Raw genomic sequence first — 19,242 nt, 5'->3', positions numbered from 1 at the left:
TTTGTGTTAGCCCCATTTGATTTCTAAAGGCAACGCCTTCTTGCCGTCACTTGCAAGGGCTTATTCGCTTCCACCGGGCTTCACTTTCCTTGTAAAGCGATAGCCCATCCTGCCCCCTTGCTAATTGCATTTGGAAAGGCCATAATTACAAATTTTATAAGCAAATTGAAGTGGGGTGTGAGCAGCTTCGTTACAAAACGAAAGCTGCTCACTTTTTAGCATTAATAGTTTCAAAATAGATGAAATGCAGATTAACCAAATGATTTGATTTCAATAGTACAATATCTGTTTCATTAACCCCAACATTTTAGCAAAAATTCCTACACCCCCATTTTTATAAACACTTCAAAAGTATACTTATGTTAGATACGACAGTAAATGTATACCATTTTGTCCATTCATCAACTTATTGCTACCTAAATAATCTCTCAAAAATTTAAACACAAACAGGTTTATTCTACCAAAATAATGTTTTTACAGCTGTTGCCACTCAGAGCAAAACTAAAAGGAAATTAATATTACACTGGTTGAATGTAGATGAACAATACTTTACAGTCAAAAGTCTTTAATCCAGAACGATCCGGACCTCAAAGCTACAAACTTTCTGCACATGCGCCAACGCATAATACTTTCACGCATGCGCATAATACGCTTACGCATGCGCGTTTAATGTATGCGTGACAGTATAAGCTAAGCTAAAATTATCTAATTCAGTTAATGTTGCAGATTGCGTTGTTCCTTAATCTTCTAATTGGATCTGGCATATTATTTTTTGCAGACTGTTAGAGCAATTTTATAAAAGTAAGCTTGAACTTTCGATTATGTCAAAAAGAATTTCCGATTCTGGAGCTACCAAAGGATCTACAAAGCAAAAGCATGTGTCGATGTCCATCAAACAAAAAGTGGAATTGCTGCAAAAAATGGATAAAGGCATATCCTTTGATTCTCTAATCATTCCGAAATATGTTTATCAATTTCACGCTGCTCTTCGGGGGGGGGGACGACAGGGCGCACAATGAACTGGAAGTTGATTTGTCAGCACTATCCTTATCTTCAGGGCAGATGCTATATTTGTAGCAAGTGAAGTCATGTACTTCACTTGTTACAAATATAGCACAACTTGCTGCAAATGTGGCATAAAATATAAATAAAAATTTACCGTAATTTCCGGAAGAAACGCCGCAGCGTTTACGTGTTTAAAACTTAAATTTTCAGCGAGTGCGGCGTTTCTACCCATGCGGCGTTTAGGTGCACTAAAAATAAAATATTTCCTATGATGGTCATTGTACATAGTTTGGATGGCCTTGTCATTGTGCATAGATTGGTGCTGTTCCCACACAAAAGACCACTCAGTTGCTTTTTTGCGAACGTTATTTTGTTTACGTTCTTTCCCTTGAACGGACCTACATGCCTTATTCACCCTAAACGAGATCTCAGAACAATAACATTCTTCCCCCTTTCAAATCAACATTCTCATCAGTTTGAATAGTCTCTCTCCTCTGCCATTCGATGAATCTTCCAGGACCCATCCTCTCCCCACCCCTGCCTTTTCTGCAATTTTTTTCAAAGGCGGACACGACTCCACCTGCCTCACAATAACGAACTCTGACGTATTTCCCCTTCAGCATGAATGGATTTTTCTTGGCATTCTGCCAAATACAGATCCCATCAGTTAGAGTATAAGTACTTGTTGGATAGTTTTTAATTAGGGAGCGGAAAATTTTTGAAAATGTCTCTAAACGGCACAGAAGCTATACATTTCTTACCTTTATTTTTTTTTGAGTTATGGTTTCATTTCATGCATTTTTCTTAACTGGTATGTCATATATCAGGACTTAAGTTGAGTTTTTGCATCTATACGGCCCACGACGATGTCACGCGCAATTTAATCTATTGCGGCGTTTACGCTGATGCGGCGTTTCTGTGTAATTTTAATTTTTTTCCCGCCATTTTTCTCGAGTGCGGCGTTTACGCTGATGCGGCCTTTCTTCCGGAAATTACGGTAATAATAATAATAATACACAATAAAATACTATTTTTAGCCATTCAGTCTTTTTTATCCACATCATGAGAATGGAGTTTTAAGAATTAAAAACATGTGAATTACATCTCTTTAACAAGAAAACATTTTAAAAATATTATTTAAAAATCATGTAATTAATATTTAAAAAAAACACTAAAATAAATTACAATATTTTCATTCAAAATTTTATTAAAAAAACTAATAATACCTCTGGCCCCTTTTAAAAAAACATTAAAACAGATTTTTTGATACATCAATATAAAATACTAGAAATTCCTTTTTAATATTTATGCAAAATATTTCATATTAAACATAATTCACAGCAATGATTAGAATGAACAATGTTCAGCAATTCAAATACATCCAACCACATAGAAATAAAAAGAAGAATGCTCAGTCATTCTGAGTTATGATACTTTCTCTTTTTATTTTTCAAACTCTTCTTTTCATGGTCATTTTTATACTGACTAACTGGTGTATGTAGAGCTGAAGCTACATCTATCCACTGCAAAGCTTTAATCAGTTTGTCACTGGGTGATGGAATTTTATCCCAATTCCATGCAGTGAATTTCTCAAATGTTCCTTTTATCTTAAATTCTCTTTTATCCTCAGAGGAAGAAAATTTTGGGTTTTCTTCTAAGACAACTCCTTTATATCTATCTGGCACTTGAACTATTTGTCCTTGTAAAGGATGTCCTCTATAAAAAAAATCAACTTATCAATAAATGAATAACGTATATGTATTTGATAAAATATATATACGAAATTCAGTTTAATACACAAGATGAGTCAGAAATATGACTACATATATGAAATATTACTTACTAAAGTAATATTGATTATATTATCTCCTAATACAAATTTAGTAGAATGTATCTAAATGAAGCAACCCAAAAATATGAAATTTAATCCCGAAAATAATATTTTCAAAGGAACTTGAATTTAAATCATGAAAAATAAAAATGCAAACTTTTAATATGAAAATTAATAAATGAATTAGTTACAGAAATCAGTGTATATAATATAAAAAAATCATTGTTTTCTGGCTTTTTTCTTATTCTTTTTGTTGTTACTAAAAAAATTAGCCTATTTTATACTCTGAGTCTGCTAAATAGTTCATTAGCAGTAAAAATTCCTTTTTTTTTTTCTTTTCTTCCTTGCTATGCCATGACAATTTGCCAGAAATTAATTAATTTCCATTCACTAGTCAATATAATATCAAAATTTTAACAGACACATTTACACTCGCAAAAGAGCTCTGCAACCATTTCCCTTCCACATACCAAAAATAGCTTTTCAAAGGTTCACCAAAGGTAATAATTCAAAAGATCCCCACTGCAGCTCCCTGCATATCCAATAGCATAGCCTACCACACTCCTTCTGAGTTAGAAAACAGACATGCACACATCATCGTCATCCCACTAGAAAGTACGTAAGTTAATTAATTCATATTCTGGCCTTTTCGTATATTATGCTCATTTTACCTTGTGCATTTATTTGTACCTTTTTCAGTCAGTCAGACAGTCAAAAGTCATTAATTCGGACACTCATAATCCGAAATGATCTATAATCTGGACCTCAAAGCTACAAACTTTCTGCGCATGCGTCAACCTTTACGGCTGCGAATACGTGTGTGCGCATACGCAAAATTTGTTTATGAATGCACGTTTAATGTATAACGGACGGTATAAGCTAAGCTAAAATTACCTAATTCAGTTAATGTTGCAGATTGCGTTGTTCCTTAATCTTCGAGTTGGATCCGGCTTATTATTTTTTGCAGACTGTTAGAGCAATTTTATAACAGTAAGCTTGAACTTTCGATTATGTCAAATAGAATTTCTGATATGTATTTACTAATATGTAAAGGATCTACAAAGCGAAAGTATGTTTCGAAATCCACTAAACAAAAAGTGGGATTGCTGCAAAAAATGGATAAAGGATAATGGATTTGTTTATCTAACCATTCCGAAATCTGTTTATCAATTTCACGCTGCTCTGCGTGTGTGTGTGGGGTGGAGGGGGAACGTCGCGGCACGCAATGAACTGGAAGTTGATCTGTCAGCACTATCCTTATCTTCAGGGCAGATGTTTTTATTTTATTTGGCTTATAATTCCTTACTAAATGTAGTATTTCATCTCGATGTACTCCGTCTTTGATATTATTTAAATCAAATTCCTCGTCATTATAATGCGCTTCCGATAGCGAAGAAAGTGACACAGAGGTTAATGAAAACGAAAAAATTTCGATTGACAAATTAGTCGGTATTCTCGACACAGCAATTATAGGACTTAAACAGCGGAACTTTGTAACTGAACAAGAAATTATGTCTGTTTATAGAATTAAAGAGAAAGTATTATCACATAAAAAACATAGCAACTTAAACAATTTACATTGAAAGAAATGTTTAATAAAGTAAACAAATAAATATTAAGCTTTTTTTTTTTTTTTTTTTTTTTTTGTAAATTTTGATACCCTTTAGATCATAATTGTTCTTTATTTCATAAATTACGTGCTCACATTTTTAATTTTATAATTTCTGCATGCCATCTTACCAGACTTAAACTGATGATCTATAATCTGGAAAAATCGATAATCCGGAATCGCCAAAGTCCTGACAAGTCCGGATTAACGACTTTTGACTGTATTTCAGTTTTTCGACTTGTACATCATTAATTTTGGAAACATTGCACTGTTTATTATGTTTCTCATGTTTATTATGATTACTTCGAGTTCTATTTCATAAATATAGCAAAGGTTAACTGCTGTTTATTATATTTATAAAAATAATTTGAATTAACTTGCATGAAAGAGAGGGTGTAGGGGGACATTTTACTCAAGTATATAACAAAATATTTTTACTACTTAATTTGGGTGTACAGTACAAAGTCCGAAATCCGGACTCGTCAGGACTTCTGCGATTCTGGATTTGGGATTTTTATGGATCATCAGTTTAAATCTACTAAGATGGCATGTAGAAATTATAAAATTAAAAATATGAAATCGTGATTTATGAAATAATGAAGTATTTATGATCTAAAGGATATCAAAATTTACAAAAAAAAAAAAAAAAAAAAGCTTAATATTTTGTTTTATTTTATTAAACATTTCTTTCAATGCAAGTTGTTTAAGTTGCTTTTTTTTTTTGTGATAATACTTTCTTTTTAATTCTGTAGACAAACATAATCTCTTGTTCAGTTACATTGTTGAAGCCTTGTAACTCAACTCTTGTTTCGAGAATTCCGACTAACTTGTCAATCGAAATTTTCTCGGGAACAGCTTTAGTATAGCCCACCCAGAATTTTAATCAAAAAATATTGACAAAAATGGTGACAAATGATATGATGTGGCAACCCACACTGGTTTGCGAGCTCATCGGTAACCGGTACTATTTGGCAAACACATTGTAAACAACCGTAAATTTCTTATTTCTAAAGAGAATGGAATTACGATCACAGCTAATATAGTGGTCAATTACACTTATTGAATTTCAATACAAATTCCCGAGATATCCATTTACTTAAAAGTTAAATGTGCGTGCTCTTGTATTCTTATTTTTCCGGCACAGCTTTCTCTTAAAATTTGGTAGCATTGCATTGCACAGGGAAATCCAACATTTTTTATTAGATTTCTACTAAAATTAACTCTTTAAACACAAAATTCGTAACACTATTTTCAGCAATTGTTTAACACTCAGATACTGTGGAGAATACTGTTTTAGAGATAAGATTTTTGCATTTAGCTATGGATTGCTCTAAACCTGCTGTTAGTGATGTTGTAATTAAGTATCAGGAGATTTTAAAGGAAAATTTAAGATGGGAGTTGGCAGTATAGTAGTACAGGAGAGTATGAACATTTTAGAGGATTTTTGATGGATTGTGGATTATTGAAGGATAAAGTTTGTTGTGAATAATGTAAGATACCATGTAAGATCACTTATATTTGGTATATTTCCCAAATATAAGATGCCTTTACAATATATATAATTATATTGTAAAGGTATCTTATATTTTGGAAAGCCAAGCAATAGTGAGATTTTCCAGCATTGTTTTTAAAATTACAGCCTTTTTAACCTTAATGATTTTCATTAATCATTCCTTAATATTTTTCTTTTAAAATCGTGTATAATAGCTATACTGAAGCTGTTCCTTTTCTCATTTTCAATAACTTCTTTGTCACTTCACTAAAGGTAGAGGTATTTTATGGATCTAGAACCATACTACAAATTTCGCCATTCATGAATCGATTGATGATTGAGAAGCATTATCATCACAATGAAAAACTTTGGTACTTTTCCATTTATGGTACAATCGATGCCAAATGGAATTTCCTCGCTGGTAAACTTTTCACACCTCATTTTCAAAACAAGTCGCAGTCATTTCTTATCACATTGATTCTTTCAATACTGGCATACAATTACATAGAATTTTTACCAGATAGTTCAATTTTATGCCCGAAGGTCATTCGCGGTAATTAGGATGCAATCATACCACTCACCCGAAGGCGAAAATATTAAAAAGGCAAAGTCAAGGGTTAAATTCATCAATTCTAATGAGAAATTTCTTAGAACTAACATTTGTTAACATTTTGTATGTGTATACTGTGTGTTGTGTCACCAATAAAATCTGCTTGGTGAGATCTGTGCCGGCAAAACGGAAAAGTACCAAAACTTCTTTTATATCATTCATTTCATCATCTTTATTTATTACCACTTCTCCACATTTCTTTACAAAATCCATTAATTGGAAAATTTCACCTTTGTTTTGCGATATCTGAAAACTTTTAAAATTTGCGGCTATCATCATCAAATTTAGCTATCCTTCACTATACATATTTGGCTATGCATCATGAGCTTGGCGACTAACGACAAGTTGTTCCGTTAAATTTTATCTTACTTCTATCGCACAGAGACAATTAAGCCTGAATTGTATTAGTTTAGTTATTTATTATATTTGTGTCTATTTCTTGCACATGCTTAAGGCTTATCAGAGTTCTGAATAAATAAATTCCCACATATACTTAAGCCTTATTGAGGGCCGGCACAAGTTGCCATATTTTTATAAACATGCGGTGATGAAAGTGTGTGTGTGTGTGTGATTATGGCAAAGCCTCGAGGATATTATCTGCCTAAGGGGAGGGATGCCTTCGTGGAGGACTTTCTAAGGGAAACTGGCTCGTATACATGTTACACATGGGGAAAACCATGAAAACGCCCATGCATCCAGCCCGTTCGCAGGATTCGAACCTCGGACCAAACTACCAGTGTTTAGCGACTTTACCGCTCGGCCGCTGGTGGGCCCTGCAGTGATGAAAGAAAAGTATAATAAATAATAATTCGCCAGAATGGCATCAGATCAACAATTTATGTATGTGAAATGTTTCAGTTTGTGATACGTGTCAAGCAGATACGCAGCAATGAAGCCAACTTACTGATAGTACAAATTTATGCTAAAATGATTGTTTCTTCAATAACAAGGTATTTTATTTAGTGTTGAAGTGAAATTAATAATTGGGACTCTCCAGATGTTTTATTATGCACGGAGGAGAAATCAAATGTGCATGCATAAAGCCTACGAGAAAAAACGTTGTTGGTGATTTTGAGGTCCGGATTTTAGATCATTCCGGGTAACGAACGTCCAGATTTCGGACTTTATACTGTATTAACTCAAGATTTCTAAAAATCCATTAACTTTATGGAAATGCTACATTCAAAATGAATTCTTTATAGTACTCTACTTAATTTGGCTATAATATCTCGAGATTTCTAACATATCCATTACTTATCCTACTTCGTCTTAATTCATCTTTTTAATCTCACTAATTGAATTAAAACTCGACTACAATTTTGGTCTTAACTAAAATTGCTAGTTTGGCATCATTAATCTTAATTGAGTAAAAGACGAAACACCTTCGCATTTATCAATTATTGTTTATTGAACAGGGGTTGGTTTGTTCCTCTTGAAAAGTCAACCAATTTCCGATCAATGACGATAATTACCTGGTTTATTAATTTTCATATTAAAAGTTTGCATTTCTATTTTTCATGATTTAAATTCAAGTTCCTTTAAAAATAATATTTTCAGGATTATATTTCATACTTCTGAATTGCTTCATTTAGATACATTCTTCTAAATTTATATTAGGAGATAATATAATCAATATTACTTTAGTAAATAAATTATTATTATCTTACTTTGCAGCTATTGCACAAGTATGTATTAGGTAATTTATTTCGATTTCAATGAATTTCAGTTCATTAGTTCAATATATGAAACATTACTGGATTAGAAGAAAATAGTTTTATATCCTGAACTTGAAATTAATTTTTTTTTTTTTTTTTTTTCCCATTTCATACAAGTTGGCCCACTCTTATAGTATTAGTCAAGACAGTTCTGAAGATGCAGGAGCAGATTACAGTTGCAACATGAGCATTAATTGTATCCCAAAATGTCTGTAAGGCCACAAAACTGAATGGAAGTGATTTTCGAGCAATATTTTTACAAATGACTGTGGGAAAGTGATACTGGTATCAACTGCTTATTGATGCAGCAACATCAGGTAAGGATTGTGAAAGCAAGGAGGAGTTTAAAGCAATAAAGTGACTCTGGATAGTATTGTGATTTATTCTTCAGTTTGAAGACAACTTTCTAATGACTCTATTTTACTTTTCCTAGCCATAACATTGTCGCTACATGATGTGGTCAAATGTGAGCCACATTTATGACTCATACATATGAATTTTTAAAATTCAAATTAACTGGAATTATTATGCAAAAAATCAAATTAAAATTACCAACATCTGAATAATTTACTCTATTTTTTAAATTCTCACATACAGAACATGCTTAATATTAATTCATATTAAAATCTTTCATTTCTTTAAATCAATATAAGCATTAAAGAACTTTTTTTTAAATTTGGAAACTTATCCACACAAAAGTTAATTTGTTTCAAATCTAAATGCAGATAATAGCAGACACTAAATAAAATAGAATATTCATGTAACATATAATGAATAAAATAATAAATATTAAAAACTAAATAAAGTAATAAATAAAAATGTTAATAAATTAATGATAAACAGAGATTAAAAAATTAAAATAACACAGGAATTAAATAAATAAAAAGATGTGAAATGGAGCATAAAAGACAGATTAGAATTTTAAAACTATATTTTTACAGTCAGATGAAACTGTGTCTGTACTTCAGCTTAGTCTTCTTGACCAAAGCTTGTAGAGACATTAGTTTATTTGGAAAAACCGGAGAGATGAAAAATAAGCAATCGTCTTTGTTGGGAATCGAACCACAGACCTCTGGAATACTGGCCCAGTTTGTAGAGCACCAAACCATGAAGGCACGCTAGGAAAGCGGAAGAAATACCCTATACACACCTCGACAAATGCTTAAATAACGGATGTAATTGCATTGAAAAGTAGATTTTGAATAGAACTTTAAGATATAAATAAAGTTATTGTGAAAGTTTGCTCGTGTTTTGTTTTCTTGGACAGTGCAACTAACTTTTTGACTGACCCTCGTACATTCAGCCATTCTACCGTCTAAACAACAAAACAAGCAATGTACTTCCTAACTAAAACACATCACAAGCCCTTACAAAACATTACATAATTCAAATTTTACCACAATCATGCAACCGATTACATCATAATAGAGTTTCCATAACATTCAACTACTCAGGTTATCATAAATGAAACAACAACTTGGCGATAAACGAAACAACAACTCGACGATAAATGAAACAACTTCACAATAATACATGGGGTACCCTTCAGTCTACTCTAACCAAAAAAAAAAATTATGACAACCCCTAACCCTCTATGAGGAGTTCTAAAGGTATGTTGTTTCTTAATATTTTGTGATTTTGCTCTTAAATTTTATATGCTGTAACTGTGAAGAAAATAATGCTTAATGTTGAAGCTAAAATGGCAGAAAAAATTATGTTAGCTGAGCGAGTTCAGTAGTTGATTGGTATATCCTGCAATACTCGGTGAAAGCATAGAAAACCTTAACAAATCCTCTGGTACCACATTAAAATTCGATATTACTAGTATCAGCAAATATCTGTTTTTTTGCAATCTAAATACCAGTCACCACAGAATAAACTGGAACAGTTTGTTACAATTCTTCAATAAAATTCACAATTCTCAGGCTTCTGTTTTAACTCTTTGATAAGAAACAGTTCATTTTATTATTTCATTATAAACAATAGAATAGTCAAAAACTGTTGCCTTATCTTACCTCTTCACCCTCTAATCTTAAAGGAAATGAAACTAAAGTGTCGAATCTTTTAATCCATCTGCTAAAACAGATTAAGAGGAAGACATTTAGATAAATTTTAACTACTGATTTAGAAGTCAAACAACAAAAATCAATGTTATATTTGCAAATTTTCACAGGACTAGTTTCTATGGATGTACCAAACCCTCATCTTCAGCAGCCAAAGTACAAATGAATGAGATAAGATATAGAGAAAAGATAAGATAAAAATGGCTGGACAGAAATTAAGGTACTGATGACATCTATTGATGAAACAAGAAAACTAAAACATAATTTTCTTAAACGCTGAAGGTAAAGATGGATTGGAATTAAGGTTGTTAACTAGAACAGAAAGATTTTTTTTTTAATGTGAAATTCCTCTAGAAAATCTAATTCCCCAATGGAAGATTTTTTTTTGAATAATTTTGGGTGGAGAAAAATGGAAAGTGTGATTTTCGGACCAACAATGCTGGGCAACAAAGGAATTCTGTGTTTTCTTTTTCCTAACATACGACTCATATTCTTTAACAGGAAATTTTAAGGCTTTCTTAGTTTGACCAATGCAAATTAAATCACACTGGCAAGGCTTGTCTTTTCACTATATCTTATCTCGTTTATTTGCACCATGGCAGTTGATGGTTCGGTAAAAACATCAAAACTAATCCTGTGAAAATTTGAAAATATAACACTTATTTTTGTTGTTTGACTTCTAAATTAATATTTGTTCACTGTTTGAAAATATAGCGCTGATTTTTGTTGTTTGACTTCTAAATTAATATTTATTCAGTGTGTTCTTTTAGCGTAAGTTTTAGCTATGTTTGGATGCAGGAAGACAGAAGAGAATTACTGATATCCATAATGTGGTTTTCTTAGGCAATACAGTCAAAAGTCATTAATTCGGACACCCATAATCCGGACCTCAAAGCTAAAAACTTTCTGCGCATGTGCCGCGTTGACACATGCGCATAGGCGTTTACGCGTGCACATAAGACCTCTTACGACTGCGCATTTGCATGTGCGCAAGCACAGAATACGTTTTCGCGTGCGTGTTTTATGTATAATGGACGGTATAAGCTAAATGATGATTGTGTTGTTCCTTAATTTTCGAATTGGATCTGGCTTATTATTTTTTGCAGACTGTAAGAGCAATACTATAAAAGTAAACTTGAACTTTCGATTATGTCAAATAGAATTTCCGATTCTGGAGCTCCCAAAGGATCGTACAAAACGAAAGTATGTTTTGATGTCCATCAGACAAAAAGTGGAATTGCTGCAAAAAAATGGATAAAGACATGAAGAATGTGACAGAGAGGTTAGTGAAAACGAAAAAATTTTGATTGACAAATTAGTCGGTATTCTTGGCACAGCAATTAACAGGACTTGAACAGCGGAACTTTGTAACTGAACAAAAAATTATGTCTGTTTATAGAATTAAAGAGAAAGTATTATCACATAAAATGAAGCAACTTAAACAACTTACATTGAAAGAAATGTTTAATAAAGTAAACAAATAAACATTAAGCTTTTTTTGTAAATTTTGATACCCTTTAGATCATAATTGTTCTTTATTTCATAAATTACGGTTTCATATTTTTAATTTTAGAATTTCTGCATGCCATCTTACGCGATGTAAACTGATGATCTATAATCTAGAAAAATCAATAATCTGGAATCGCCGAAGTCCCGACGAGTCCGGATTAATGACTTTTGACTGTATAGTGTTTCCTTAAAAGATGCATTAAGAATGCAACATTTTTAAATTATCATAATAGTGCTGGTAAAAATTTTGCTTTTTAAAATAGTGCTTCTTGATATTTTTCAATGTTGAAAATTAACAAATGTATTTTTTTTAATGAACTTCTAAATTTCTGGAGTTAATTTGGCATTCTTTCTAGATTTTCACCTGAAGCAAGTACCTCATTTGCCTCACCCTTGTCCTAACTCTGCTCAGCAGCTATATGAAAGTAAATATAAATATTATACATTTTTAATTTCCACATAATATTTCTTCCTTTTAAATTATTTCTTTTATTATTAATTTATGAAAATAAAATAGCACCTGACCTGTGAGCCTCAAAATTAACCAACTGAGCATTTTTGTCACCAGTTACTTTACAAAATTTCATGGGAATATGAATAATCAAAAAAGTATCTTTCAATTTCATAGTTATTTTTAAAAGCTGTAATTAAATTCATTTTAATAAATTATAGAGTTGGATTATTGTTACAGCTTTACCATGGATATGAAGAACTGGCATGTTATGCATGGGAAAAAAATTGTAAATCTCAGGCAGCCAGCCAATTCTGTCATTGAGAATTGAATCTGGCATTAAACTACCATTATTCAATGGTCTTATCCACTTGCACAAATAAAGTATAGCACATTATATGAGTATAACAAACTAATTTATTAAGGAATCAATACAGGTCCTAGCATGTCCAATTACCTGATAAGATATATTTTTAAATGTATTATATTACTATTTTATTAATAAATATTATTTTATGATACCAAATGAATAACAGGTTAACTCATATTTTTCAAAGGACATCTGGTATTAAAATTTGGTAATAAAATATGGAATTTTTAAAAATTTGCAATTAATACTACTTAAAGCATTTCAAAGATTAGGCAAAAAAATTTTTTATACTCAAACTTAGCTATTTTCATAAAAATCTTAGCAAGTTAGTTTCATAAATTATAGAACCTGTTAGTATAGAATTTATACTACTAGAATACTTGGTTAATCTTCAGATTATGGTAACTTGGCGATTTTTTGGCGAAAAGTTGGCGACCAACCCTGCTACAGCAACTTGCTAGTTTTTTTTTTTTTTTTTTTGCTCAACATTTATTTTCAACAATCTGCTAGCCGAATTACACTTATGCTAGAACTTTTATGGAACAAAAGCGCTTAATCATGACGAAGATTAGGTGCGAAATTGGGATAAAGTGCAGAATCGCCCACTGCTTGCCACGTTTTTAAGAGTTGCACATACACGGCATCCATGTAAACGTCGACCTATTTTCACTTAAAAAAACATCCCGGAATTGCCCGAAAATGGCATTGCGCACACTCTTGACTTTATCCATGTACACTGCTAAAGTCCTAGCTAGTAACCTTTATCTCCTTACTAAAAAGTCGCCAAACTACCTGTTACCATATTCCAAAGATTAGCCGAATACTTTTTTAGAATAGCATTCTACTCTTGTAAGAAAGAATTACTAGAATTCTGCTTTACAGAATATTTTTCATAAGTACAGAAAATTCTTCTGGAGAAGATAGAAATAATAACATTAGTGTGGTGTGCAAGTCAACCCCAGAGAAAGAAGTTTTTAAATATAGCAGAGCTATGATTAAGCTCTTTTGGAATAAAATGTGCTCTACGAAACCAAAAGACATTCTATTTAAGTTACATCTTGTTTGCTTTAAAATTAGCCTTGCAAATATATCATCATTAACCCTCTGAGCGGCCAGGATTTTCTTTAAAAAAGCACAAATTTTGCAAAACTATTATCAGAAATTTTTTTTTTAAATTTTAATGTAAAAACTCTCCTCGTATTTCATACCTGAATTTGTGTACTTTTGATATATTTCCTTAATTTCTTTGACATATTTTAATATGCACGCATATATATGTTCTTGCAGATATCACAAAAAATATTCTAAGCTGTATATATACGGCCTTGCCGCTTAGAGGGTTAATTAGTTTTACAAAATAAAGCATATTTTTAAGCAGATATTATTCTACTAAAAGTTTTTAATTCTCCATTATTATAGTTATACAAGCACCTAAAATAGAATAGCCATATGAAAAGGAAAAAAAAAACAATTAATATGAATAGAAATATTATTGACATAATGATTAAGTTTTGATGACTGTTTCACATATTTTTATAGGCATTTAATCATTAATAAATATACACATAAGAATTTATAATATGCAGTTTTAAATTTTAAATTATAAGTTTTCAGCATAATAAAATGCTCTTTGTATTAATTTTAAACATTTGTTAAATGTATAAAATATTATACTATTATTATTACAGTCAAAAGTCGTTAATCCGGACTCGTCGGGACTTCGGCAATTCCGGATTATAGATTATCAGTTTAAATCTCGTAAGATGGCATGCAGAAATTTTAAAATTAAAAATATGAAACTGTAATTTATAAAATAAAGAACAATTATGATCTAAAGGGTATCAAAATTTACAAAAAAAAAAAAAAAAAAAGAAAAAAAAAGCTTGTTTAAAGTAGTAAAGTTGTTTAAGTTGCTTTGTTTTATGTGATAATACTTTCTCTTTAATTCTATAAACAGACATAATTTCTTGTTCAGTTACAAAGTCCCGTAATTGCTGTGCCGAGAATACCGACTAACTTGTCAATCGAAATTTTTTCGTTTTCACTAACCTCTCTGTCACCTTCTTCATGTCTTTATCCATTTTTTGCAGCAATTCCACTTTTTGTTTGATGGACATCGAAACATACTTTCATTTTGTAGATCCTTTGGGAGCTTCAGCATCGGAAAACATTTGACATAATCGAAAGTTCAAGTTTACTTTTATAAAATTGCTCTTACAGTCTGCAAAAAATAATAAGCCGGATCCAACTCGAAGATTAAGGAACAACGCAATCAGTAACATTAACTGAAATAGATAATTAGATAATTTTAGCTTATACCGTCCGTTATACATAAAACGCGAATGCGAAAACGTATTCTGCGCTTGCGCACATGCATATGCGCAGTCATAAAGGTCTTACGCGCACGCGTAAATGCCTATGCGCATGCGCAGAAAGTTTTTAGCTTTGAGGTCCGAATTAACGACTTTTGACTATATAAACATTACGCTATTGTATTATTATTTTAAAATTTAACAGATTGTGCAATCAAGAGTAAAAATTCATTTAAAAATTCTTACGAAGATATTAGTCAGGCGTGAATAAGTAGTAAGTTTGTGCTATAACACATAATCATACATTATTAAAACGCTATTTAAAATTATGCTACATCATTTTGAACTTAACAGAAACATTAAAGCTAATTTTTAGAACTGTACTTCCAAAATGCGGCTGATGTTTGGAATAAGGTTTGTAAATTTCTGGCATAAGTGTTATTCGGCTAGTAGATTGTTGGAAAAAGTGTTGAGTAAATAAAAAGAAAAGAAACGTCTTTACTTCGTGAAGACAAAATGGCAGCGAAAAAAAAGTAGAGGGTTGCTGTAGCAGAGTTGGTTGCCAAATTTTTGCCAAAAAATCGCCAAGTTACCATAATTCAAAGATCAACCCAAAATGCTAGCAAACAAAATATAAGTTTCTTACAAATATATTAGTCAAGTGTGAATCAGACAAAAGTTACGCACCTTATAACACATAATATTATAAAAATACCATTTAAAATTATGCTGTAACATTTTGAGCTTAAGAGAAACATTAAAGCTAATTTTTACAAGGGTACTTCCAAAATACTAGCAAACAAAACATTTTAAGTTTCCCCTCATTTTTTTTTCAAAAGCACTTTTATGATTTCTGCAACACAGTTATAGTAACAAAAAGAAAGAAACTTTTATGTTAAAGCAATCACAATGCTGCTACCAAAATTACCAAGCTCAATCATCTAATTCGCAGCATGCAAATCTGACATATTAGCAAAAGTTTATGCAGTGATTACTTTAACTAGGAACTACAGGTCTACTCCATATATCAAGGAAATTTGTTTATAATGAATAAATTTTAGTCTCTGCATAATACATTTTAGTGGAAAATGTTTGAGCTAATACAGATATTTCCAACTTTACAAATGTTTGCTTGTGTTGCATCATATAGGTTGAAGGCTGGTGAGAAATTTTGATTGCCTGAAAGGTTATATAGTACAGTGTGAATAGTGTTATTGAGAGTAACAAAATATAACTTCATTTCAAGGCCTGTCTCATTCATTTAGAGCAGAATTTCTTAAACTTTTTTCAGTAGCTACCCCTTTTTATCATTGAGAGTTTTTCGCGAAATCCCAGGATTCCATAATATTTACACAAATTTTACGGGACCCCATAATTATTGTGCAAATCCGGCACACACGCGAGTGAAACTGTCAATTTTTTTTCACTTGTACTGTAATATACTATTGGAGTTTTAAGTCATTAACTTTAATTTCTAATTTTAAGATATAGAACAATGTGAAAATTTTAAATAAGTAGCAGATGAAATGACAGCAAAAGGTGCAAAGCAAAGAAAATGAACTTTTATACTATAAAAAAAATGCGTTGAAACATTTTTTTTCTTTTTCTTTGTCTGTATTGTCTCATCTTTATCTATTTTCAGATATATTGTGGTAAAATATTTGGTAATTGTAAAATTTAAAGAAATATCAAAACTGTTAAAATTTTTGGCGACCCCCTGCTGCAAGTCCCGCGACCCCTTTGGGAGTTGCAACCCACAATTTAAGAAACCCTGATTTAGAGCAAAAACAAACTTCGACTTTCGGTATTTCAAAATTATTGCATGCAGGAAAAAAAAAAAAAAAAAAACTTAAGACGCAATAACTTAATTTATATAAATGACAATATAATGATAGATGACCATTGTTTTCTTGGTTGATCTTTACAATATGGTAACTGGTAGTTTGGGGACATTTTGGAGGCGATAAAGGTTACTACCTGGGACTTTGGTAATAATGTGAGCAGTACTCAGTTCCGATTACGCATTATTTTGCGTGAGGGAAATGAGAGATCATGGGATATGTCATGTGATATTAATGGACGGTTCTTTAATCGGAAAAGGGGGGAAATCGGGGAAAAAATCTGGAAATTTTGTATTTGGCTTTATTCTGTATTGTGTGAAACAGTGTTCGTGAATTTTTGGATCCCATGGCCGTAACTAAAGTGAATTTGAAATGGGTATTTATGTATGTGCTCATTTATATTTTAAGTAGTGTTTTTGAATTTAATTATATTTGAATTAAATGATAGTTATTTTGTGAAATTTATGTTTGTAGGAATTTGGTATACGTTTTAGTTGAAGTAAATGTGCATGGAAATAATTTAAATATCTGACACTAAGTATTTGTAATGGTTGCGGTATGAATTCGTTGGTGACGTGTATAATGTAATAGATGAAGTAGAGGTAAAAGTTTTTGGATATTTTATTTATTTTATATGTGGAAATGTTCATATTTGGAAAGGGTAAATACTTTTTCGCGATCAGGTAATTTCATATATGTTCTTTTTACCGGGTTTAAAGATTGAGAAAATTGTCATGTATTTTCGTGAAATTTTTCTAATTTATGAGAAAAAAGCAGTGTACATGCATATAGTGAAGAGTGTGCACAATGCCATTTTTGTGAAATTCTGGGATGTTTTTTTAAGTAAAAATAAGTTGGCGTGTACATGGTTTATGTGTATGTGTTATTTTGAAAAACGCATAAGGAGTATGGTATTGTGCACTTTTTCCCAATTTTGCAGTGAATATTTGTCATGATTAAGCAGTTTTGTTAGATAAAATTTCTAGCATAAGTGTAATTCGGCTAGTAGATTGTTGGAAGAAGTGTTCAGTAGATAAAAAGAAAAGAAACATGTCTTTACTTCGTGAAGACAAAATGGCGGCGGGAAAAAAAATGGAGGGTTGCTGTAGGAGAGTTGGTCGCCAAATTTTCGCCAAAAAAACGCCAAGTTACCATAATGTAAAGATCAACCGTTTTCTTTTCCCCTAAAGAGAAAGTCATGCATCTCTATTCAATCTTCAATTACTATATGTATGATCTTCAGGTCCCTTTTATGATTTCACCGTGTTTACAGCCTTTTCAGTTGAGAAGATGGATAAAGAAACTAAATTGTGTATATGTTATTTCTATTTAAATGATCTAGGCATTCATCATGGCATTATTTTAACTGTTATTCAAGGTTGTAAGGCATATACGATTTGATAGGTTTACCTCCCCCTATGAGGTTGCAACGCCTTTAACTAGGTTTTCTTTTCTGTACAAATTAAACTGATGATAACTACTATTTTGCTTTAAAAAAGTTCGAAGAGTAAGCTCTATTTTTACATAGTGGAGAAATCGTTTATTTAAAAACAGAAAACTAAACGAGTACCTGAAAGAGTTTTTTAAAACACCGTTTTCCTCACGAATATTCGAAGTATAAAAATTTGTTACATTGGCATTTCCATCATACTCTATTTTGCAAGGCATTAAATGGCATGAAACACTTTTTAAACTACTTCCTTCCGATTCCAGATTTAATAGTAGCGACATTTTTATTTACACCGCCAAACACGGAGGCGGTAGATGCTTTATTTTGTATGTCTTAAGTCTTTCTGCCCTTATGATGAAAAATCAAGCAAAAGAAAGTTTTCATGGTAAAAGTGAAATAATATTTGTTATTTGTTCTAATGCTATAAACCTTAATAACATTATTAAGAAACTCAAATACTATTTTTAAAATTGCCCAATTTGCTTCAAGCTATGTACTATTGTGTCTTGAAAACAATTACAGTTTTTACAGGTAAATTACAGTGCTTATAGTTTTTAATGACTGACTGTATGAATAATTGGGATATTAATTATTTGGATATATGCAAAGGAATCTTAGAAAAAGAGCATTAATTTAAATAAGTATATGGAAATACATATGGTTTACAGCGCAAAAGATAGGTAGGACAAACTGATAATGATGAGATAATAAGAAAAAGAAGCAATTTTGTTCTAGGTTCTCCAGACTTTTGCTAAAATGTAATAGCTAATAGGCTAATAGGAATAGCAGGCTAATAGGCTAATAGAAATGTAGCTGGCTAGACTTTCTTGAGGCTCACCAGGTTTTTGAATAAGGAAGATAAGTGCAAATTTCCAACGTAGGGAAATTAAGATTTGTTGTAGGCAGGCGTGTTTTTTGTTAGAGTCTAACTTTGCGGCGATAAAAAACATCCGAGACTCATCTGTATTAGTTGGTTTGGTTTAT

General features: G+C 31.5%; 1 protein-coding gene across 1 annotated transcript; it reads right to left on the bottom strand.

The window, feature by feature from the left end:
* Nucleotides 1-2,186: 2,186 nt before the first annotated feature.
* On the bottom strand, nt 2,187-18,579 carry LOC146994182 (ribonuclease H2 subunit C). The gene is made up of 2 exons (XM_085826973.1): nt 18,379-18,579; nt 2,187-2,721 (listed from the first exon to the last, which is right to left on the bottom strand). The coding sequence occupies exons 1-2, from the start codon at nt 18,537-18,539 to the stop codon at nt 2,421-2,423; spliced, it is 462 nt and encodes a 153-aa protein (XP_085683099.1). The 5' UTR covers nt 18,540-18,579; the 3' UTR covers nt 2,187-2,420.
* Nucleotides 18,580-19,242: the final 663 nt, after the last annotated feature.

Source organism: Stegodyphus dumicola, chromosome 11, assembly GCF_044657685.1.
Source record: "Stegodyphus dumicola isolate Sdum_Otavi_A_Nest chromosome 11, ASM4465768v1".
Taxonomy (NCBI): Eukaryota; Metazoa; Arthropoda; class Arachnida; order Araneae; family Eresidae; genus Stegodyphus; species Stegodyphus dumicola.
The sequence above is the reverse complement of the archived record's forward strand: the minus strand, read 5'-3'. Positions and strand labels throughout refer to the sequence as shown.

Bases quoted from the DNA above. Each gene is read 5' to 3' on its own strand.
- LOC146994182 (XM_085826973.1), bottom strand. From the start codon at position 18,539: ATGTCGCTACTATTAAATCTGGAATCGGAAGGAAGTAGTTTAAAAAGT. The intron at 2,722-18,378 runs GTACTCGTTTAG...TTTTTTTTATAG, and splicing joins GTTTTAAAAAACTCTTTCAG to AGGACATCCTTTACAAGGAC.